The 23723-nt window shown below is 43.3% G+C and overlaps 2 protein-coding genes across 6 annotated transcripts in view; both read right to left on the reverse strand.

Annotated features, from left to right (window-relative positions):
* The window catches only part of EIF4H (eukaryotic translation initiation factor 4H), a 30674-nt gene extending 19892 nt beyond the window's left edge, over positions 1-10782 (reverse strand). The window contains exon 1 of one of the 2 annotated variants that reach the window (XM_037506814.2): positions 10620-10782. In XM_037506814.2, coding sequence (XP_037362711.1) covers positions 10620-10678 — 59 coding nt within the window. In that variant the 5' untranslated portion in view covers positions 10679-10782. The remainder of the gene's footprint in view (positions 1-10619) is intronic. The other variant, XM_037506813.2, reaches the window with a different exon arrangement.
* LIMK1 (LIM domain kinase 1) overlaps positions 1-23723 on the reverse strand; it is an 82955-nt gene that overhangs the window by 10727 nt on the left and 48505 nt on the right. For 3 of the 4 annotated variants that reach the window (XM_054693611.1, XM_054693610.1, XM_054693609.1), the window contains 2 exons: positions 14796-14878; positions 12232-12333 (listed from right to left, as the gene is read on the reverse strand). The gene's annotated coding sequence lies outside the window, so the exon portion shown is untranslated. The remainder of the gene's footprint in view (positions 1-12231; positions 12334-14795; positions 14879-23723) is intronic. The other variant, XM_054693608.1, reaches the window with a different exon arrangement.

A 23723-nucleotide genomic window follows, 5' to 3' on the forward strand; every position in this document is an offset into this window, starting at 1 on the left:
TCACCGGAGGAGGGTCCCACATGGCGCGCAGACCTCTCCTGCCGCCCGCTGCTCCCCTCAGCAGTGTACTTCGGTCCTTCTGCCTGTTCTGCTCCCCGCTCTGGCTCTGGTGAATTCTCTCACCCTCCCGCGCTTCTGACTGTACCCAGTGCATGTATAAACAAAACAAACAAACAAACAAACAAACAAACAAATAAATAAAACATGCCTCTAAAAAAAAAAAATACACTGCTGAGGGGAGCAGCGGGCGTGGCAGGAGAGGTCTGTGGCGCCATGTGGGACCCTCGCCATTGTCCGGGGATCAAACCAGTGTTGCGGCGGGCAGCTTCACAGCCCAGTGCTCAATTGCTGCGCCACCAGGGGAGGCCCTCAATTCCTATTCTTTTTTTTTTTTTTTGAAACTGTTTTTCTTTTTTTTTTTATTCCCCATACAATTCCAATTCCTAGTCTTAAAGCTAATGCAGATAGTGACTTTAAGCTGAAGCCAGTACTCATTTTACTATTCTGAAAATCCCAGGGTGTTAATGAATGGCCCCCAAGTCACTGCCAAATCTACTCTGCTTGTTCTCAATAAATGAAACAACAAAGCCTGGATGACATCTGTTTACAACATGATTTACTAAATACTTTAAGCCCACTGTTGAGACATACTACCCAGAAAAACAAGATTCCTTTCAAAATATTACTGTGCACTGACAATGGACCTGATGACCCAAGAGCTCTGATGGGAGATATAGGAGATGAATGTTTTCAAGCCTGGTAATCCAACAACCATCCTGCAACCCATGAATCAGGGAATGATTTGAACTTTCAACTATTATTTAAGAAATACACTTTTTAGAGTATAGCGGTCAATTCCTCAGGTGGATCTGGGCAAAGTCAAATGAAAACCCTTTGGAAAGGATTACCATTCTAGATGTCATTAACATTTGTGATTCATAGGGGGTAATATTATCAACATTAACAGGAGAGTGAAAGTAGATTTCAACCCTCATGGATGACTTTCTGGGGTGCGAGATTTCAGCAGAGAAATTGCAGATGTGGTAGAAATAGCCAAAGAACTAGAATTTAGAAGTGACTGAATTACTGCAATCTCATGATAAAATTTTATTTTATTTTTTAAAAGATTTATTTATGCATACAAGAACTGGTGTATGGGCCAGAGATGTGGGGGGGTGAGAGGATTCACCAGAGACAGAGTGGGGAACAGAACAGGCAGACTGACTGAAATACACTGCTGAGGGAAGCAGCGGGTGACGCAGCAGAGGTCTGCGCCATGTGGGTAGCTCCCTGGCCGGGGATAGAACTCATGCTGCAGTGGCTACGTATAGCTTCACAGGTTGATTCTTAACCCCTTGCGCCACCAGGGAGGCCCTCATGATAAAATTTTAATGGATGAGGAGTTGCTTTTTAGGGTGAGCACAGGAAGTGATTTTTGGAGACAGAATTTCTACTGTGGATACTATCAAACAACATGGCATCTTACAGAGAAATCATTTATGAAAGGAAAAGTCGGTTATTGGGGCAACCATCACTGCTGTCTTACTTTAAGAAACTACCATAGCCATTTCAACCTTCATCAACCACCACCTTGATCAGTCAGTAGCCATCAACATGGAAATAAGACTCTGCACCAGCAAAAAGATTGCTCCTGGCTGAAGGCTCAGCTGATGGTCAACATTTTTAGTAATAAAGTATTTTTAAATGAAAGCATGTACACTGTTTATGTTTAGACACTAAACACTCAATAGACAACGGTATGCAACAGTGTAAAACTAACTTTTAAATGCACTGGAAACCCAGAAATTCTTGACCTGCTTGGTGCTATTCACAATGGCATTATCTGGAACTGAATCTGTACTATCTCTGAGGAGTGCCTGAACTAAACTTTGGACCACCCCCGCATTAATGAAAGCAAATGGATTATTCAACAATTTCAAAAGGGTGAAAAAGGTCACTCAATCAGAAAGTCCAAGACTTTTCAGAAGACATAAAATCTTAAATCTTGAGCTACTTATTGGTCCTGAGAGAATACTGCCACACATACCAATACTATGGCATTAACTATAAGCTATGGTATTAGCTATTTTCTATAGTCCAGTTTGTTTTAGTTCTTTCTTCTAATTTATATTGATTTTTGAGATTTTACATCTCATATTATGGGCTCCAATTCACCTTAATGAAACTTCACGTTTTCATGCAATGTTGGACCTGGCATGATTCTATTTCAATTGTTTAGATAACTACAAAATGCTGTAGATAGGTCACCATTTAAAATCTGGAATTCAGGGCTCGCCAGTGGCGCAGTGGATTGAGCACAGCACTGTGAAGCTGTGCTGTGCTGTGTCAGCAGCCTCTGCAGTGCGGGTTTGATGCCCAGCTGGCCAGGGAGATTCCCACATGGAGCAGCAGACCTCTCCTTCTCACCCACGGCTTCCCTCAGCAATGTATTTCAGTCAGTCTGCCTGTTCTGTTCTCCACTCTGTCTCTAGTGAATCCTCTTACCCCCCCCCCACCACCCCGTGCCTCTGGCCTGTACCCCAGCTCATATATAAATAAAACAAATCCTTAAAAAAAAAATCTGGGGCCTCCCCGGTGGCGCAGAGGTTGAGCGCTGGGTTGCTAGGCTGCCGGCCGCCTCTGCGGTGCAGGTTCGATCCCCGGCTGCTCCCCGGCCACCAGAGGAGGATCCCACATGGTGCGCAGACTTCTCCTGCCGCCCACTGCTCCCCTCAGCAGTGTACTTCGTCAGTCTGCCTGTTCTGCTCCTGCTCTGGCTCTGGTGAATTCTCTCACCCTCCCGCGCTTCTTACTGCACCCAGTGCTTGTATAAACAAAACAAACAAACAAACAAACAAACAAACAAATATATAAAAACATGCCTCTATAAAAAGAAAAAAAAAATCTGGAATTCAAAGGCATTCAATGAGAGCTAAGAGTTCTCTTCATCATTTAATATTTGACAAATCATTAAAATCTTAAGTTACTCGTACTAACCACATGTATTTAATAACTCAGTATTGATTAATACTTTGCTAACATCAAATTTATATAGCTACTTCACATGTTACCAAAATTAAATACAAATTTTGATCTTGTATTTTACATTTAATGCTAGTTTTTCTTATATTTAATTCTTGTAATTTATAAGAATTAAAGATATACTGACAGTACGAAAAACTCTCCCCCATGCCCCTTTTAAAAACAGCCAAGGAAGAGAACAGGAGACTATTAGTAGTGACAAAGACTAAATGCTATATGCCAACAATTATGAGCTAACTAGAGAAATTAAACTGTTTACTAGGTCAGTGTTATGTTTAAGTTTTCAGTTCCGATGCTAGTACATTCATATTTAATTTTTTTTAGTTTTATAACTCATAAGGGCCTCCCTGGTGGCACAAGGGGTTAAGCACAGCATTGTGATACTATCCGCAGCCTCTGCAGCATGAGATTGATCCCTGGCCAACCGGCCAGGGAGCTACCCACATGGTGCAGCAGACCTCTTCTATCTTGCCCGCTGGCCCCTCAGCAGTGTATTTCAGTCAGTCTGTCTGTTCTGTTTCCCACTCTGTCTCTGGTAAATCCTCTGACCCCCTGCACCTCTGGCCTGTACCCCAGTTCTTATATGCATAAATAAATAAATCTTTAAAAAAAATAAAATTCATACTGAAGTACTTCTAGATGAAATGAAATGAAATGATAGTTGCATTCAAGATTTGCTTTTAAATAATACAGAAATGTGTGGGAGGAGTGAAGTAAGGAGTTAGAGATGAAACAACAGTAGTCACTTTAATTAAAAGTGGTAATGGGTATATGAGGTCATTCTAGACTAATTTTGTTTATAGTTTAAATTTTCTATAATTGAACATTTTTTGCAGATTCTAACAAGCCAACATGAAGCAATCTTTGTGACAAGTGGGAAAAACAATATGAACTAAGCGCTGGGAAAACAGGTGGTTAAAAAAAAAAAACAAAAAAAAAACAAACAAACAACAACCCTTATCAGCTAAAACACATATTTGAGATTTAAAAGTATTTTAAAATAGAATGATAATAGGATGGCTTGGATTAGCTTTAAAATATTATATCCTCTCTCCCAATGGAAATGATAGGTGAACCAGAAATAGCAAAAATAATTATAAAGTTAAAACTGGGAAATGGTATGGAAAGTTGCTTAACAGGTAATGTTTCTGTTTGGAATGATAAAAAAAGTTCTGGAAACAGATGGTGGTAATGGTTATGTAACATTATGATTAGTGAACTGTAACCATTATTGCCACACAACCATATACTTAGAAAAGGCTAAAATGGTAAATTTTGTTATATATATTTTACCACCAAAAGAGTGAGACTGGGCCTCCCTAGTGACACAGGGGTTAAAGTCTCAGAAGCATGAGTTCAATCCCTGGCCAGGGAGCTAACCCACATATGGTGCAGCAGACCTTTAATCCTGTTAAAGCAGACCTTTAACTCCCTTCAGCAGTGCATTTCAGTAGATCCACCTGTTCTGCTCCCCACTGTCTCTGATGAATCCTCTCACCCCCAACATCTCTGGCCTGAACCCAGTTCTTGTATGCATAAATAAAAAACATTAAAAAAAAGTTCTCAATAAAGCAGCAAAGGGCCTCCCCTGGTGGCACAGCGGTTGAGCGCTGGGCTGTGAAGCTGCCCGCAGCCTCTGTAGCGCTGGTGTTCGATCCCCAGTCGCCGGCGAAGGTCCCACATGGCATGCAGACCTCTCCTGCCACCTGCTGCTCCCCTCAGCAGTGTATTTCGTCAGTCTCCCTGTTCTGTTCCCCGCTCTGGTTCTGATGGATTCTCTCACACTCCCGCGCTTCTGACTGTACCCAGTGCTTGTATAAATAGATTAAAAATAAAATGAAATAATAAAGCAGGAAAAAAATGAATTATATTAAAATTTGACCCATTTTTAAATAGCCCATGTCACAAAACACGGACAAAGAACTCATGCAAATGAATTAAAAGCCAAACTACTCTTTTCATGGAACACCATTCTTACTTGAAAGAACTGACAAACTTAAAACTCAGGTTACTCAGACCTGGGTAGTAGGCAGACATTTTCTTGAAAATGAACACAACTACCAGTATTTGTTGTCAATAGTAAAACTCAAGCTTTCAAGCATAAAACAATTTCAGGGCCTCCCTGGTGGCGCAGCGGGTTGAGCACCGTGCTCTGAAGCTGTCCACAGCCTCTGCAGTACGGGTTTGATTACCGGCCAGCCAGGGAGATATCCACATGGCACAGCAGACCTCTCCTGTCTTGCCCGCTGCTCCCCTCAGCAGTGTATTTCGGTCTGTCTGCCTGTTCTGTTGCCCGCTCTGTCTCTGGTGAATACTCTCACCCTCCCACGCCTCTGGCCTGTACCCCGGTTCTTGTATAAAAATAAATAAATCTGGGCCTCCCTGGTGGCGCAGCGGTTGAGCGCTGGGTTGCGAAGCTGCCCGTGGCCTCTGCGACGCCGGTTCGATCCCCGGCTGCTCCCCGGTCACCAGAGGAGGGTCCCACATGGCGCGCAGACCTCTCCTGCCGCCCGCTGCTCCCCTCAGCAGTGTACTTCGGTCCTTCTGCCTGCTCTGCTCCCCGCTCTGGCTCTGGTGAATTCTCTCACCCTCCCACGCTTCTGACTGTACCCAGTGCATGTATAAACAAAACAAACAAACAAACAAATAAATAAAAAAAAACAAACATGCCTCTATAAAAAAATAATAAATAAATAAATAAATAAATCTAAAAAAACCAAAAAAACAAAAAACCTTAAAAAACCCCAAATTTCAGAAAAACTGCCTCAATATAAGCTTGAGAACCTCCCAATATTTAATGACTTCTCTAACCCAATAATTTTTGATATTGTATAATGAACATGACTTTTGAAACGTGTCAACATTCCGAAGATCTGCATAATTGACCAATATTTTTCAAATAACCAATGCACTGGTAAAGGATCCACTACAATATACAAAATACAGCAATAGATTTTAATGTAATTGAACAGAAAAAGCCTATTGATAGTGTCAGAACCCACACTGCAACCCACCTTTATGAAAACTACAATTTGTTTGGCTTTGGCACAGTAGCAAACAAAGAATTATCTAAAAAAGGCTATTAAAATACCCCCCCCCCTTTCCAACAACTTATACCAACAACTGTGTAAGGCTGGACTTTTCACATATATCATGTAAAACAACCATCTCAAGGATGAATACAGAGCATGTATGAGCCAGCATCTTCTACTAAACCAAACATTTAAAAAGCTAAAAACAACAACAACAAAAAAACCCCAAAATACAATACTTTCCTTGTATAACAATAGTGCGCTGAAAAAGAAATCTCATGGTATCAATTCATACTGTGTTGGAGCACACTGCATAAATGAAAGGTGCTAAGTTTACAATGGAGCATCACATAATGGAGAACATGTAGCGGGAGCATATAAATCCATGAGAGGCGTAATTTCAGAGTACCTCAAGACATTCAATTTCCACAAAAGAGGACTTAGATTTTACAGCTGTTTTTAAGTTCTACCAAAATCATGAGATCACACTTCTTTTGTGGACTGAATGTACAGATCTAACCAATTTACAAATGAAAAAAGGCACAGGGCAGGGAATACTCTCCAGTCTAACTCTACCTTCTATTTCAAGGGTTAGCTGGAAACCAGAAAATGAAGTCTACTTTTGGACTGATATGTCTCCCACCCCCCAATTCTGCTTGCTGTGTTCCAGTTTGCTGGAAAAACTTTTTGAACTTGCAGGAGGTCTTCTCAGAAGATGAAGGTTAATCTCAAATAGAAACATAAAAGTTTAAAAGTTCTATAAATACCAGGAACATTTATATTAAATATTCCAAGCATAAATTTCCAAGAACAAATTAGTTATCACTCAGTTATAATATTTATGTCATACAAGTCATATACATAAAATGATTTCTTTTACCTGGTTTTAAAAATACAACCAGGAAAATAAAAACTCACTTTAATTAATTCAACAGAATTTCTTCCAAAGTAAATCATAAATTAAGAGCTATCTGGGCCTCCCTGATGGTGCAGTGAGTTGAGCACTGCGCTGTGAAGCTGTCCTCAGCCTCTGCAGCGTGGGTTCGATTCCTGGCCGGCCAGGGAGAAACCCACATGGCGTGGCAGACCTCTCCTGTCTCGCCCGCTGCTCTCCTCAGCAGTATATTTCGGTCCGTCTGCCTGTTCTGCTCCCCACTCTCTGGTGAATTCTCTCACCCTCCCGCGCCTCTGACCTGTACCCCTGTTCTTGTATAAATAAATCTTTTAAAAAAAAATTAAGAGCTCTCTTTACATGTTTTTTTTTTTAAATGTATTAGATATTTTAGATATATCATTCAGTACTCCCAAGAAACCCCATAAAGGAGTTTCTTAAATATGAGAACAGGGCTTAGAGAAGTAAAGAACTTGCTCCAGATCACACCACTAAATACATGGCTGAGCTGATACTCAGGGCTTTGCAATCAACCTTTGCCAAATAGTTCTTGGCTTCATTGAGGTTCTCAATGAGCCTCCAGAGTTTCCACCTTTTTTAGTGGCTCACAGCAAGCTGAAGCCACCTGGCACTTGGCCACTAAGGACATGGCACTCTGGCTTTCCTGATTTCAGACTTTTGCCCTGAATTGCCTTGGTAATACAAGTATTTGTGATAATACTTCCCATAGGTAATGACTTGGAGACAATCCCAACTGGGACATGGAAGCAAAGAGAGGAGGTTGACCATAAATCCAAGCAACTTGTCACATGATGGGTAAATAGGATTTTAGAATAAGTTTTTAGATCCTAGTCTCAGTGGAAACAGCTACTGTGGGTTGTTTTTGTTATATTTTTTCATTTTTTTAAACATTACTTTCCTTCTCCTTTTAAGTCTTAAAATACACTCAGCAATTTAGAGAGATGTCAAGCTTAAATCCTACAAAACTCAAGGGTTAGAATTCAAAACACCCTAACCGAAATTTGTAGTTTTACCAATTTTTAACAAATACCATGTCAAAAATCTCCATTCCTGCTACCTCCAAGTTCCAATCTGCTTCTCAGGATTGATGGTTTTAGGTTAAACATTCATAAGGTTTTGCTGTAATCAGAAATGCAAAACTAGTAATACTCTCCACTTTCTTGTCTAAAGGCAAATGAAAAATGGGGACCACAAAAGATAACTGCAAAACAAAGTACATTCAAGACGTAGTATAATCAACTCTTGATAATTTGGAATTTTGTTTTGACTTGCTTTTTGAACAATGCAGTCCCCTGGTTCTCTCCTTGGCTGCTGGAGATATGCCTTCCTAGGCTGCTAAAATAATGCAGTTGCTCAAATAGCTTCCCGACAACTTCTGTTCATTATACAAGATAACAAAATTAAGAAGAATGTATACAGTTATTAAAACCAATACTTTTGGATATCAGTACACATTTCAAACTTGCTAGTTCCTTCACTTATGACCCAAGTGGTTTAAGTTTCGACACCTCTAAGGTGTTTTAGACAAGAGGTACCTAAGTGTCAGACAAAACAATGCAAAACTGGCTTTCCATTGCTGGTAATCGTCTACATGTACATAAGCAAATTTCAACAACACTTTTTGTTGATGTGAACATAATTCAAGTAACAACTGAAATTTTCACTGGAGAATAGCTGGTCAACTGTACTAACATCATGCTAAATTTCAGAGATCCTAATAACTGATAACTCCTGATCTGACAAGTAATTAAAATAACATTGACTCTCTGGAATAAGAAAGGTTTGGCATAGACCACACCATTCCATGGCTGGTCCTCTGAGGTTTCTGGACCCATTCCACACACAAATTCACCAACAGGGTTTTAAAACTACTTTTAGGAATCTGAGCAATATTTTCTATGTACCTTTACATGAAGTCAAATGGAAAATCCAAGGTCAGACACATAGGATACTTAACAGTAAAGGGACTTTCTATCAGGACAGTAGGGGATGGATAGTGCTATCCACTATTCTCTCCTACCAGTTTTTGGAGTATGTCTGGGCAAATGGCCAATATCTTCACTTGTCTTTCGTTATTTGAGATGAAAAGCATCTTAAGAGAACTTTTCTTTTGATCACTTGCTATTGTTCAAGAACTTCCTCAAAACTGCACCTCATTAAAAGTCTAACTTGAACACCTCAAGTCATCAGAAAAGCTGGCAAATTTGTCAAGACACAATTTAAAAACCAACGTATTGTAGTCCCAAACTAACTAAAAATCCTTGAATCTGCCTTAAACTGAACCACTTTCAAGCAAAGTTTTACTAGGTAAATGTTTGCGAAACTAGAAAAAAATTTTAGTTATTAAATTTGAAGGTGATTTAAGTACAAATATGATGTCTAGAAACCTACCCCAAAGGCAATAATATTACATGTCATCCAAAGTCTATTTCTTTTTTATTAGCAAATAAAATATTCTTTGAAACAACAAATGGCTCCACCTTCCCCAATTTCCATGTTCTAGTATCATGAATGTTACCGGGTACACTCATGTACCAAAATAAGCTTTTGTTTGAGTCATTCTCAAACCAAAGTATTAAAAGATCATTCTTTACCAAACAAAGACAGTTTTGGGTTGAAACCCAGGAGACTGGACACCTCAGTAGGTACTATTGTGCTTTTATCCTGGGAAAATAATCCTTTCTGCATAAGCACACAAAGGCCACATGTGTCCTTGACAAATAGCAAGATGTTTATAGCTCATTTTCTACTTTCTGTAAGAGGTAATCTGTATTAAAAAAAAATTATTCAGTGCGGGTTCTAAGAATTAAACACCGTAACCTTTTTACTACCCGGTCAAGGAGTTTGGTTCTAAACAAGTTGCCTCCATTATAGTTTGTCTATACCCACGATCAGAACGAGGTTAAATGCGATTCCTTTAGATCAGAAAAAACTGGGGAGAAATAAAATCCGTTGCCAGCAAGCACGTAGAACCTGTCAATAAGGCACTCAGACCCAAGAAATAATAAAACACTATGATGTACTAGTTTGGGGGGGGCTCCCCACCCTCGTCGGTGAATCGGACCATTCCCGGACTCCAGCTGCGGAATCCCTGCTTCACACGTAAGAGGAAGGAAATCTCTCTCGGTCTCTCGACCTCACCTAGCCGGCGGGCCTCATGGCGATGGGGCCAAGATACCTGGGAAGCAGGCAGACAACAGGAGACCGAGGCCAAGGCCGGGGCAGGGGAAGGGCAGGCCCCGGCCCTCACCCCCGTGCTGCAGCACAGCCCCGCGCTGGCTCGGCCGTACTGGGGGATGGGGCTGAGGCGGGAGCTCGTCCTCCCGGGTATTGAGAGCCGCTGCGGCCTGGCCTTGCGGCCAAGTGTGGGGAAGGCGACACGTTGTCATCAGCGGAAGGCAGAGGGAGGGATCCGCCCTGCGAGCAAGACCCTGGAAGCCTAACCGCCGCCGCCCCCTCCCCGAGCGCGCCATTTCCAGGCCCCGGCCCTCCAGGCGCCTCCCAGGCGTCCGCGGGTCCGGCCGAGCCCCTCTCGCTCGCCGCTTGGGTGAGCGCGGGGCGGCCGCCGCCCGGGAGCCGCCGTCCCACAGCGCGCCCTGCGCCCGGCTGGGGTGTGCGCACGCCCTCCTCACCCTCTGCCGCCGCCAAAGCTGCTGTAGGCCCGATCGTCGTAGGTATCGAAGTCCGCCATTTGCCGTCTCCGCTCCGTGAGGAACCAGGCTGAGCGAGGAAGGACCCCGCAATATAACTCCCCCCCGCCCCGCCGCCGGGGCTGTCCGCCGCGCCGCCTGATCGCAAATTGCACGCACGCACGCGCGCGCGCGCGCACGTACGCCGCGCCGCGCCGCGCCCGGCCTGGGCCGACGGGCCGCTCCTGGCCCGGCGCGCTCTGCGGCCCACGTGGTGCGGCGGCGCCCTTGCCGGGTGCCAGGCGGCGCGGCGCGGCCCATTGTGTGCTGGCCCTGCGGCTTCACCCGGGCCGCCTCCTGCCCGCCCCCCCGGCCCCGCCCGTGGACGGCGGCCTCGCTCTTCCGCCCGCGGTGGCTCTCCGCGCGCTCCGACAGCCTCCCTGGCTGGCTCGGACGCTGAGCCAGACCCGCTGCGCTTCCTCTGCTGCTTGGTTAGCTTTGCGCGCTCCCCACCTGGCAGCCGCCCCACGGGCCTGCCCCGCTTGCCCTCTTCCCGGCCCAGGGGTCGCCCCTCCAAAGGAAGGGCCACCTCCTGTGGGCCGAGGACCCCATGGTTGGGCACTCCTTGAGAAGGCACAGGGCTGAAGGCTCTGGAAGGGGTAGGTTGGGGTCAGGATCTGAGGGAGCAGAGGCGATGGGGATGCAGATAGGAATCCTGCCTTCAGGGAAGGGTCTCCTCGCTGCCTGGATATTGAGAGGTGAGGGTGGGGTTGGAGATTAGACTAATTGTTGAACTAGCAGGAGAGCCAGCGCATCTCGCTTTTGCTTTGGTCTTTGTACTGTGAAAGAATTCTCTATGTAGCAGTAACGTGAATTCTGTGTAACAGTAGCAAAGAAGGGATGTGGAGTATTCATTACAGCTGTAGTTTCTCAGGTTCCTGGTGATTGAGATTGTCCTAATTCCGAAACAAACCCTGATGTGCATAGGCACATTTTAAAAGAATGTCGCAGGATTTTCTTACAATGGATACCCAGTTTTTTTACATTTAAGCTTTTTCTCCTACTTTACCCCACTGGTGGGGTTGACAGTAGCTAGCAACTCATTTTTTGCTTTTCTGTCTTTCTTGCGATGAAACCACTTCAGATAGATCCAGAGTAACCTGAGCTCTGTCTTCTGACTAGCTGTGTGACCTCAAGCAAGTTACTTAATCTCTTTCACATCTCGATTTTATCTATATAAGGGGGGATTTCTGCTCACCTCCTCAGTATTGTAAAGATTAAATGAGGAAACGTTTGTCAAATACCTGGTACATAGTCTGTGGTAGCAATGTGGATATTCTTCACATGTAATTCCAAATCTTATTTTGCAGCTGTGGAAACACCCAGAGAGGAAGTGGCCTCCCCAAGATCACACAACTTTGATTTCATAGCACATGGAAACCAAAGGTTTCTTCTCTCCTTGCACAGTTTAAATGTGGACAATCTGTGCCCTATGATTCCATGACCTTTAAAGTACACTTGAGGGCATTTGACTAAATGAAAACCTTAATATTCTTATTTATTTTTTTCTTCCAGTTTCATTGAGACCTTAATATTTAATCTTGAATGGCCTTACATTTTTTTTATTCCAAAGTGTCCCAGTCCAAAGTCACCTCAAGGTGAGATCCAAAGGATAGAAACCATCTTGAGGGGGTTCTCAGTTATCTCCCACTGGGCCCTATGTGAGGAAAAAGGGTTAATTTTTCATGCATGAAATAAAAGGAGGGAGCCTCTAGGAAGGTCTGTGGCTGGGGCTCTCCCAGTACCATGACCATCCCAGGGCCATCCCCCCTCTCCAGGGTCAATTCCTGTTTCTCCCAAACAGCACCCATAGCCAAACTCTTGAGTCACGCTACTAGGTCCTGCTATCCACAGCCCCCTTCCCTTTCTGTTGGTCTCAGCACACAGTCCCCCTCGGCTTAGAATACAGAGGATTGAAGCCAGTGCTAGAAAGTTCTTTAAATGGCGACTCCCTCCATGGCAAAGTTAAATGTCCAACCTCTCCTGAGGTTGTCCTCATGAGCTTTGATCCAAATTTGTCCTCTAACACCTTCCCCTAGAGTGGCTATTCCAGCCTTAAGCCATCCCCTTGAGCCCTGGGGGTGTGCAGATACAACCTCTTGAAGGTCTCCAAAAAGCCTTTAGTGCTGTGGTGAAGCCTATGGGTTGCATTTCAAACTGCCTGTGTTTATATCCTTGCCAATTCACTTACTCCAGGCTGCTGTTAATCTGTCAGTTCTTTGTAAAACAAATAATATTCATTGTGATATCTGCCAGTTTTCAGTACTCAGCTATTTTTAAGTTCTGAAATGTTGGTATTTTTGTTGGTGTAACACTGTTTACCTATCCAAAATAATCTGAAATGTGAATCATTTTTATACTGAGCGATAGATCAATGACTTAAATATTCAATATATGTGAAAAGACATTTTAATGTTCTCCAAATCTTTACAGATCCACCCCTGAGGGAGTCTCAGTAAGCACCCATAGTGAGCTACTTAGAAATTCTACTACAAGCATGTGTGTTTCTTTAGCTCAAAGACTTTTTAAACAAGTGAATAAGAATATGAGAAGAATTAATGATTTTTTTGGTTTTGTTTTTTTTTAAAAGATTTATTTATTTATTTATACAAACACTGGGTACGGTCAGAAGCGCGGGAGGGTGAGAGAATTCACCAGAGCCAGAGCGGGGAGCAGAACAGGCAGACTGATGAAATACACTGCTGAGGGGAGCGGTGGGCGCTTCAGGAGAGGTCTGCATGCCACGTGGGACCCTTTGCTGGTGGCCGGGGATCGAACCAGCGCTGCAGAGGCTGCGGGCAGCTTCGCAGCTTAGCAGCTTAGCAGCTTCGCAGCCCAGCACTCAACCGTTGTGCCACCAGGGGAGGCCCAGAATATGAGAAGAATTGAAATGACACTTGGAGTCTGCATGAAAATGAAGGGCGGGGGAGGAATGAAGGTGTTTCCTTTGTAATGAAAATTAAACATCACTAGTACTAAAAAATGATCAGACTTTGCAAAATAGCTCAAAAAACTGTTCAAAAGAGGGCCTCCCTGGTGGCACAAGGGGTTAAGACACAGCCTATGAAGCAATCCACAGCCACTGCAGCACAAGTTCGATCCCCGGCCAGAGAGATACCCACATGGCACAACAGGCCTCTCCTGACTCACCCGCTGCTCCCCTCAGCAGTGTATTTCAGTCGATCTGCGTGTTCTGTTCCCCACTCTGTCTCTGGTGAATCCTCTCACCCCAACACCTCTGGCCTGTACCCCTGTTTTTGTATGCATAAATAAATATTTTAAAAAACTGTTAAAAAGAATCTCAATATTTGAAGAAGAATGCTTCAAATCCCTTTGTAATTTATTTTCCACATGGTGGTCCTGCTATTTCTTCTAAAACCTAAATCCAGGCCTGTCATTGCTCAAATCCTCCTGTTGCTCAGAATGAAGCCCTTTCCGGGTCTGCTCACCCCTCTGACACCCATATGGCACCCACTCTCACTTCCATGAGGCTCTGCTCAAAGAAGCCTTCCCTAACTGCTCTATCTGAAATAGCAGCAGCTACCCAGTTTCCTTTTTCCTGCTGATTCTTTTCCCCAGCATGTCTCACCTGACTTACCTACTTACTGATTTGTTATTTAATATCTGCCTTCCCTTTGTTTTGCTTGCTGACAAAGCTCCAGCACTTTATAAAGGGTGTTCAATAAATACTAGTTGCTTCTAGAAAACTAAAATTATGAAAATATCTAGTCAGATTAAAACCATTTCTTTATCGTCCATTTCTTCTGTCCCTCGTTGGGTTGGGTAGCATTGCAGAGTTTCAGCACCCCCTAAAGCTCTAAATAAAAAAAACCCCCTCAATGATGGTGCCATTCATGTGCTCTATTAGTATTGTTAAATTTTTTTGAGATAAAATTCACATGCCATATAATTCACCCAACTGAGTGACCAACTCAGTGGTCTGTGGTATACAGGCAGCTGTGGGTTACAGACCACCACAATTGAGCAAATGTCGCTGTAAAGGGAATCGCATGAATTTTTTGGTTTCCCAGTGCACAGAAAAGTTATATTCTATCTTATACTGTAGTCTAGTAAGTCCATTAAACATGCAATAGCATTATGTCTAAAAAACGTACATACCTTAATTAAAAATGACTTCATTGCCAAAAACTGCCTCAGTGAGTCATCTTTTTGTTGAAGGGGCTTGTAAAAAAATGGAATATCTGTGAAAAGCAATAAAGTAGAGTGCAGTAAGGGAGGTGTATCTCTGTGCACAGAGCTGTGCAAGCCTTAAGACAATCAATTTTAAAACATTTTCATTACTTGAAAGAAACCCTGATCTCCATAGCCTTAATTGTCAATCCCACCTCACCCCAAAAAAGCGAGGGAAAAACTAAATGACTTTCTTTTTCTGCAGAGTTTTTTTTTTTAAAGATTTATTTATTTTTTTATACAAGCACTGGGTACAGTCAGAAGCCCGGGAGGGTGAGAGAATTAACCAGAGACAGAGCAGAGAGCAGAACAGGCAGACTGACGAAGTACACTGCTGAGGGGAGCAGCGGGCGGCAAGAGAGGTCTGCTGCGCCATGTGGAACCCTTGCCGGCCACCGGGATTGAACCGGCGCTGCAGAGGCTACAGACAGCTTCACAGCGCAGCGCCCAACCTCCTGCGCCACCAGGGGAGGCCCCATCTTTCATTTTTTAAGGAACAGTCCATACTATTTCCACAGTGGCTGCCCCATGTTACATTCCCACCAGACATGTGTGAGCGTTCTAATTTCTCCACTCCTCACTAACACTCATGATTTTCTTTCTTATAGCCTTATAGCAGTGCTAGTGCGTGTGGGGTGGGATCCCATCATGGTGTTGATTTGCATTGCCCTATAACGATGGAAGTCAAGCATCTTTTCACATACTCACTGGCCACTTGTATAGCATCGTTGAAGCAATGTCTAGTTAGCTCTTTTTTTTAAAAAAAAAAAGATTTATTTATTTATTTATACAAGCACTGGGTGCAGTCAGAAGCACGGGAGGGTGAGAGAATTCACCATAGCCAGAGATGGGAGCAGAGCAGGCAGAAGGACCGAAGTACACTGCTGAGGGGAGCAGCGGGCGGCAGGAGAGGTCTGCGCACCATGTGGGACTCTCACCTGGAGGCTGGGAATCGAACTGGCGCTGCAGAGGCTGCGGGCAGCTTTGCAACCCAGAGCTCAACCGCTGTGCCACTGGAGAGGCCCTTAAATGACTTTCTATATTTATAGATTGACTTATTCTGAAATTCTGTATAAATGGAATCATACAACATGTAGTCCTTTGTGACTTCTTTCATTTAGTGCAATGCTTTCAGGATTCATCGGTGCTGCAGTGTTTATCAGTGTCATTTCATTGATAAAATTCCATTACATGGCTAGATCATGTTTTACTTATTTTTTTATCAGTTGATGGACATTTGAGCTTTCCATTTTGGGTAATTATGAATAATATAATGAATATTTGTATAAGTTTTTATGTCTACACATATTTTTCCATTCTCGGGAATATACCTAGGGTTGGAAATAATGGATCATGCAGTAACTATGCTTAACTATTGGACAAACCACCAGGCTGTTTTCCAAAGTGGCTGCCTCATTTTACATTCTTACCAGCAGTGTATGAGGCTTCCAGTATTTCCCTCCCCTCGCCAACTCTTATGATATTCCTTTTTGATTATAACCATCTCGTGAGCATTCAGTTGTGAATTTGATTTGCATTTTCCTGATCACTATGAACATCTTTTCGGGTGTTTATTGGTCGTTCATATATCTTATTTGGAAAAATGTATATTTGTCTTTTGCCCATTTTTAAATTGGATTATCTTATTGAGTTATCAATATAAGAATTCTTTATATAGTCTAGATTGAAGACTCATCAGATATAGGGTTTACAAAATTTTTCACTCATTCTGTGGTGTTATTTGTTTGAAGCAGAAACTTTAAAAATTTTATGATGTCCAAATTATTTTTTCTTTTGTTGCTTATGCTTTAAGTGTCATATCTAAGAAACCATTGACTAACCCATGGTCATGAAGATTTATGCTTGTTTTCTTCCAAGAGTTCTTTTTTTTTTTTTTTAAAGATTTATTTATTTATGCATACAAGAGCTGGGGTACAGGCCAGAGGTGTGGCAGGTGAGAGGACTCACCAGAGACAGAGTGGGGAACAGAGCAGGCAGACTGACTGAAATACACTGCTGAGGGGAGCAGCAGGCGAGTCAGGAGAGGTCCGCTGCGCCATGTGGGTAGCTCCCTGGTGGGGAATCGAACTTGTGCTGCAGAGGATGCTGACAGTTTCACCAATAAGTATTATGGGGGCTGTGAGTTTTTCATAGCTGCCCTTTATTGGGCTAAGGCAATTCTCTTCTATTGCTAGCTTTCTCGGAATTTTTTTTTTTAAATCATGAAAGGGTTATTTTGTCAAATGCTTTTCTGTGTGTTTTTTGAGATGACTAGAAGATACCACCTTTATTCTAGTGAGGTGATATACTGCATTAATTGGTTTTCAGATGTTAAACCAATATTTTATTCCTGGGATAAATCCTACTTGATCATGGTATAGAATCTTTTTTATGTGCACCTGAGTTGAATTTCCTTCACTCATTCTTTTTCCTTAAAGAATCCTACTAGAATTATGTCAAATTTTGTTATCTTTCTATCAGTTTAGCTTTCTGTGTGTTGTGGGCACAGGTAATCTGTGCCTTGGATATGTCTTCTAGGTCACTAATTTTCATTTTAGGTACTTATTATGTAACTCATTCCCTTTTTAAAAAAATTGTGTCATTGAGTGCAGTTTTAATCTTTTAAAAGTTCTATTTGATTCTTCTACAGTCTGCCTCTCATGCCATGCTCCCTTAATATCTGTTCTTCAGAGTTCTGGTCCCTAGTTTTTTCCCTGAAAGCATTTGCCAAGTCATTTTTATTGAATTACAACACACATTCAGAAAAATGTACAAATCACAACTGTAAACTTCACTAAATGTCCAAAAACTGAACAAAGCTGGTAGCCAACACCTGGGCCAGGGCACAGACCATTCCAGTATCCCCAGAGGCTCCCGAGTGCCCACTCATTTGCTCCTTCCCCCCAAGGCAACTGCTCTATAATCATTGTGAAGATGTACTTGGTGGTCTCTCTCAGCTTTCATGCACCCTGGAGATATGGGTCTCTCCTCTTCTGTTTGAATTTGTTCTGAGTTTCAATCCTAGCAGATTGTTTCCCCTATGCCTGCTAAGGATTTTGACATTTCTTATTGTGAACTAACATCTTTAGGGTGACTGGTTCTTAATTACTTTTTTCCTCTGATAGAGTCTTTTGCAGTCTGGATCTTGGGAACACAGCTTCAGGGCATTTTCCCCTCTTGCTAAACCCCAGGGTATCACTGGACTAAGTATTGATGTTAGTGTTTTGGGTTAGGAATTACTGGACCCAACCTGTCCAGAAAATTTACATCCTGGACAATGCGATGCTGCATTGGGAGCTGTGGAAGGTCATGCTGAAACAGAACTGTTTGCTTGTCACCCCCGTGTAGATGGGTACATTTTCTCAAGTTCATCCCTTACATTTTCTCAAGTTCACGCCTTCACTGAGAGGATGGCTCTTCAAAGGTACCAACTGATGCCCAGATCTCAGGTTGGACACTGACCGGAGGTGCGTCCACCGAGGGGCTCGACCCCCAAATACTCCCACCCTTGCTTGCCTCTGCACATGCTGATCCCGCTTCCCAGAACACCCACTCCCTCTTAGTCCTCACTGTTCTCACTCATCTATCCTCAGACGCCTGCTCATTGCCAATAACTGCCTCTGACCAACACTGCTATTGGCATGTCTGCCCCCCTCTCCCTGCACTGTGCTATGGGTCCTCCAGTCCCGGGGTTCATTTCTATCCCATCCATGTGCTGAAAAGCTGGCAAATGGGTGTGTGACATGTGTTTGCCAAGTAAATGAATTGTCAAAAAAGTTGGCAACATTAGTTCAAGATAAGTGAGACCTGCCTTCAGGCTGATGTGGATTCTCCAGCCATCTATAAAGTCATCCTGAGACACGGTGAACTCTGGTTCCTAAAAAGCAAATGCCATTCATCTTAAAGGTGATTTAATAGACATCTGCCGATTTATCATGCTAGCATCACAAGTTCTCATGCAATCATCCAATTACCACCTGCAAGCTAAGACAGAGGATCTGGGTTTGGATCATCCCCATAGTCCCCATTCCTGGGCACAGTGATAGATGCAAGAGTCAGTTGGAAGCCTCCCTTGGAACTGATGCTCATGTGCGAGTGGGGAGCCCTCGCTTGCTGGGGTTGCTAAGCTAGGACAGCTGTGTGAGCCACCTGACCAATTTTTGTATTTTCTTTGCCAGTTTGAGTTGGTTTCTATCACTATCAACAAATAGGGTTAAGGGTTTGACTAATAAGAGCTAAATTGGTAAAGTGAATATCCCTGACTGGTCAGGGAGGCCTATCAGTCCTGAGCAATATGATGCAGAATGATGCTCATTCTCAGTATGTTGAAAGGCCTACAGACCTTAAGGAAAGTTGGGGGAACTTTTAGCCAGAATATAAAGCTTCTGAGGCTGAAGAGGGCGTGGATTTAATATTGCATGTCAAGTGAACTGCACTTGGAGTATGATTAAAAAATACCTGCGAGGGGCCTCCCTGGTGGTGCAAGGTGTTGAGTCGCAGTACTATGAAGCTATCTGCAGCACGAGTTGGATCCCCGGCCAGGAAGGTGACCCACATGGTGCAGCAAACCCCTCCTGACTTGCCTGTTGCTCCCCTCAGCAGCGTATTTCAGTCAATCCGCCTGTTCTGCTCCCCACTCTGTTTCTGGTATATCCCCTCAGCCCCCACAACCACACCTCTGGCCTGTACCCCAGTTCTTGTATGAATAAATAAATAAATCTTTTAAAAAATACAGGCGAACTGGACAGTGACCAATACTGTTGGACGATGAAGGGGGCTACCTTGTGAGCTAATGAGATCCCTGTCACCAGAGGTATTCTAACTGAGATGGAATATGAATCAAGAACACTGATGAGGAATTCTTAGTTATAACTAGAGTCCCCAGTAGGGGAAGTCCTGCTCTTCCCAGCAAGGAAAATATATAGACACTTGGCTTTTTAAAAACTCTCAGTGACTGGAGACTGTAATTGACATTTCATGAATCCTGTTCTTTCAACCAGCTCACAGAGTAAAGACTGCCTAAAATGCTAACTGCCTCAATTGAGAAATAGTGGGAGAAAGGGCTAGAAGAATATTTTTAAAATTTACTTTCACAACAAAACAAATCTTAAGAGTCCCTGAAACACAATTCTACTTTCAGTATTTAATATACCAATATATTTATGGGAAATGATAAATATGCAAGATTATTTTGTAAAAAAAATTACAAGCAATTTAAATAGCTATAAAGTAGTATTCTTCCAGTATTTTACCATGCAGCTCTAAAAACAAAGGAGGGATCCACTCATGGGTACATATTTGTCAGAAATACCTACCAGCATTTTGTTCATCGAAGGACACATCCATACGAGAAGGTGCACAGCAGCACTATTTGTTATAACTAAGACTTGGAATCCATCCAGAGACTCCCATCCAGAGAAGAATGGATAAACAAATGGGGACTATTCCTTCAATGGAGTAGCTCACAGGAGTGAGAATGAATCAGCCACGACTACACACAATATGGATGAACTTCACAGACTTAATGTTGAGTGAAAGAAGCCAGACACAAAAAAAAGCAAACAAAAAAAGCAAACAAAAAAGCAAACAAAACTAAGCTCCAGTGGTAAAAGTCAGCACAGTGGTTTCTTGCAGGGTATTGTAATGCTGGAAACTTCTGCGCCTTCATTTGGGTGCTGATTACATGAATGTGTTCATTTTGTGAATGTTTATTAAGATTTTTCCCTTATGTACACTTTTATATTTTATGTATTGTATATTTAAATATCACATATATTTTTTTAAAACTTACCAAGAAAAATAATAATAAAAGGATTGAGAAAGTTTTTCATATGCTGGGAAGAAGTGATCTTCAGAATTTGAAGGTAGAAAGAAAAGGAACTGAGGAGCATGTGTCCATTCAGATCAAAAACAAATGTTGGGTGAGAATGTCCCTCCACCTGCTGGGGACAGCTATAGATTACCAGTTGGGACTTTGGAATTTTCTGCCACATGAATGTATTTCTTATTCAAGATCAGAAATGAAATTTGGGCTCTGCTTTCTCAGATAATCTGGAGCCCCTGTGATAAGCCAGGCATTCTTAGCCATGCTCTGTGGGGTCCTGGTTAGAAAGAGCAGGTGGGCACTGCTGTCCCCTTAGAGAGCCTGAGAGAACCAGCCTGTGGGTTCCCAGAGCATGAGTGATGTGTTACTGATGGAATCTTTTAGAGTAGAAAAGTTTAGGATGGAAGGTCTCACAAGGACAGATGCTAGAAGTGGGGGTAGGGATGATTAATGAGCCTTGCACTAAACCTGGCTATGAAAGTTCCCAGGAATCTAAGGTGGGGTCAGAAAAGATTATCAGCCAAAGGTGGAGGCAGAGAGGATTATCAGTCTTAGAAGACCAACCCAATCTGACCCCAAAGGGATACTTTCCACAGTAATTCTATCCAAGAACATTATAAAAGAACACCCCTTACCCTGGCAAAACACATTTCTCTTTCTTTAGGACTGCCTGCCTGTGTTATGCAGGCGTCTCTCTTCCTTGTTTTCCTTTCCTCATTAAACGTGCCGTGTCTGAATTCTTTCTCAGAGGGACCCAAGTACTCCACGTACCGAACCCCATCACTTGAACTCCATCAGAATCATTACTAAATTTAAAAAGTAAGCCCCCAATCCTTGCCCAGCAAACAGGTTTGGGAGGCTTAGATGGGACTGAAACAGTTGGGGAGACAACTATGGACAACATATTAGACAATGCTGAGGATGGTTGTCAATCGTTAATTAACTTGAATGTGATACTGTGGGTTTTGAAGAGAACATATTTTTTAGGACGAGCACACTGACCTATTCAGTCTATTCAAGTAAAATTGTATGATGTTTGGGAATAATTTCAAATGGTTCAACAAAACAAATAAATCAACCAACTCATCCTATACCTGTGGGAAATGCCAACAATTATTGAATACAGATGGGCAGCACAAGGGACAATTAACCTAATGGGTTCAACTTTTCATGTTTGAAATGGATCATCAAAAATTTTTGAGAACAGGGCTTCCCCTGGTGGCGCAGCGGTTGAGCGCTGGGTTGCGAAGCTGCCCGTAGCCTCTGCGGCGCTGGTTCAATCCCCGGCTGCTCCCCGGCCACCGGAGGAGGGTCCCACATGGCGCGCAGACCTCTCCTGCCGCCCGCTGCTCCCCTCAGCAGTGTACTTCGGTCCTTCTGCCTGTTCTTCTCCCCGCTCTGGCTCTGGTGAATTCTCTCACCCTCCCGCGCTTCTGACTGTACCCAGTGCTTGTATAAATAAATAAATAAATAAATCTTTAAAAAAAAAAAAAAAAAAAAAAATTTTTGAGAACAATCCTCATGACAGCCCATAGGCAGATTTGGAAGGACAGAGTGGTGACCAGGGCAGTCCCTTGGCATCCAGTGAGGGTGACTGGATGGGTGAGGATGACGTTGTGGTGATGGAATCACAGATGGAGGGCAGGATGTTGAGCAGTGGGGAGACTGTGTCTTTGAAGAGCCTTTAGACTTTCCAGGAACAGAATGAAGATCTGTAGAAAGGATGAGCTGGAGGCCCTGAGATGACCAGTCTTGCTGGCAAAGAAGGAGCTCTCTGGAGAGAGTCCCAGAGTCAGGAGAGGCCTGAGGATAGGGTGGGGGAGGGAGGAAGGGGATGGAAAAAGAAAGCTGAGACTTTAAGGGGCAAAAGAAGCCATCTGGAGTCCTGGATGTCACTCGAGCTGCTCCTGCTCCTTCTTAGTTCTGTGCCACACCCCAAATAGACACATAGGTGGGGCCTAAATCAGACTCCCGAGGCACCACCTAGGGTCTATCCTGCAGGCTGCCCCGCCCATTCATCAAACACTTGTAGGTCCCAAATCCACAGAGCAGAACCTACCTAGGTCAACCCATAGGTTCCCCACTTGACCTCCATCTAGGTCATGAGAGACCTGGACCAAGGCAGACATGCAGGTTGTCTACACCCTGGGCCTGCCCAGTCCACAGGCATGGTGAGCTCCTCTTGCCCCATTTAGGAGGGAGGGAAAATAATCTTTATTGAGGCATTACTAGGTGCTAGGCTGTACCAAGCATGACCTACTTTGATGACGTATCAGACCTGCACAACAGGCATTCTGTTATTACACACTGATCACAAAGTGGCTGCCAATAATCATTTTTGCCATCAGCACACAGTTCCCCAGCATCTATACGGTTTCTTTCTTTCTTTCTTTCTTTCTTTCTTTCTTTCTTTCTTTCTTTCTTTCTTTCTTTCTTTCTTTCTTTCTTTCTTTCTTTCTTTCTTTCTTTCTTTCTTTCTTTCTTTCTTTCTTTCTTTCTTTCTTTCTTTCTTTCTCTCTCTCTCTCTCTCTCTCTCTCTCTCTCTCTCTCTCTCTCTCTCTCTCTCTTTCTTTCTTTCTTTTAAAAAAAGATTTATTTATTTATTCATATAAGAACTGGGGTGTAGGCCAGAGGTGAGTGGGGGTGGTAAGAGGATTGACAAGAGACAGAGTGGGGAGCAGAACAGGATCCACTGAAATACACTGCTGAGGGGAGCAGTGGGGCAAAACAGCAGAGGTCTGCTGCGCCATGTGGGTAGCTCCCTGGCTGGGAATCAAACTCATGCCACAGTGGAAGGTGATAGCTTGATAGTGCTGACTTTAATCCCTGAGTCACCAGGGAGGCCCTGTGTGTTGTTTTTCAAATCTCACAGGAACAACCCCCACCCACCCCATTTCTGGTTCCACTCCACCCAGATTTCAGTATACTCCCTTAGGGGGCTGCATCAGAATTTGGCAGGGGAAGAGGGACTAGGAAATATATTCTGAAAAGTCTCCCCATATGTTTCTGATTTGGCAAGCTAGGCTTACCAG

This window comes from Talpa occidentalis, unplaced genomic scaffold (assembly GCF_014898055.3).
Source record: "Talpa occidentalis isolate TD23 unplaced genomic scaffold, MPIMG_talOcc4v2.1 talOcc4.12, whole genome shotgun sequence".
In the NCBI taxonomy this organism is placed as follows: domain Eukaryota; kingdom Metazoa; phylum Chordata; class Mammalia; order Eulipotyphla; family Talpidae; genus Talpa; species Talpa occidentalis.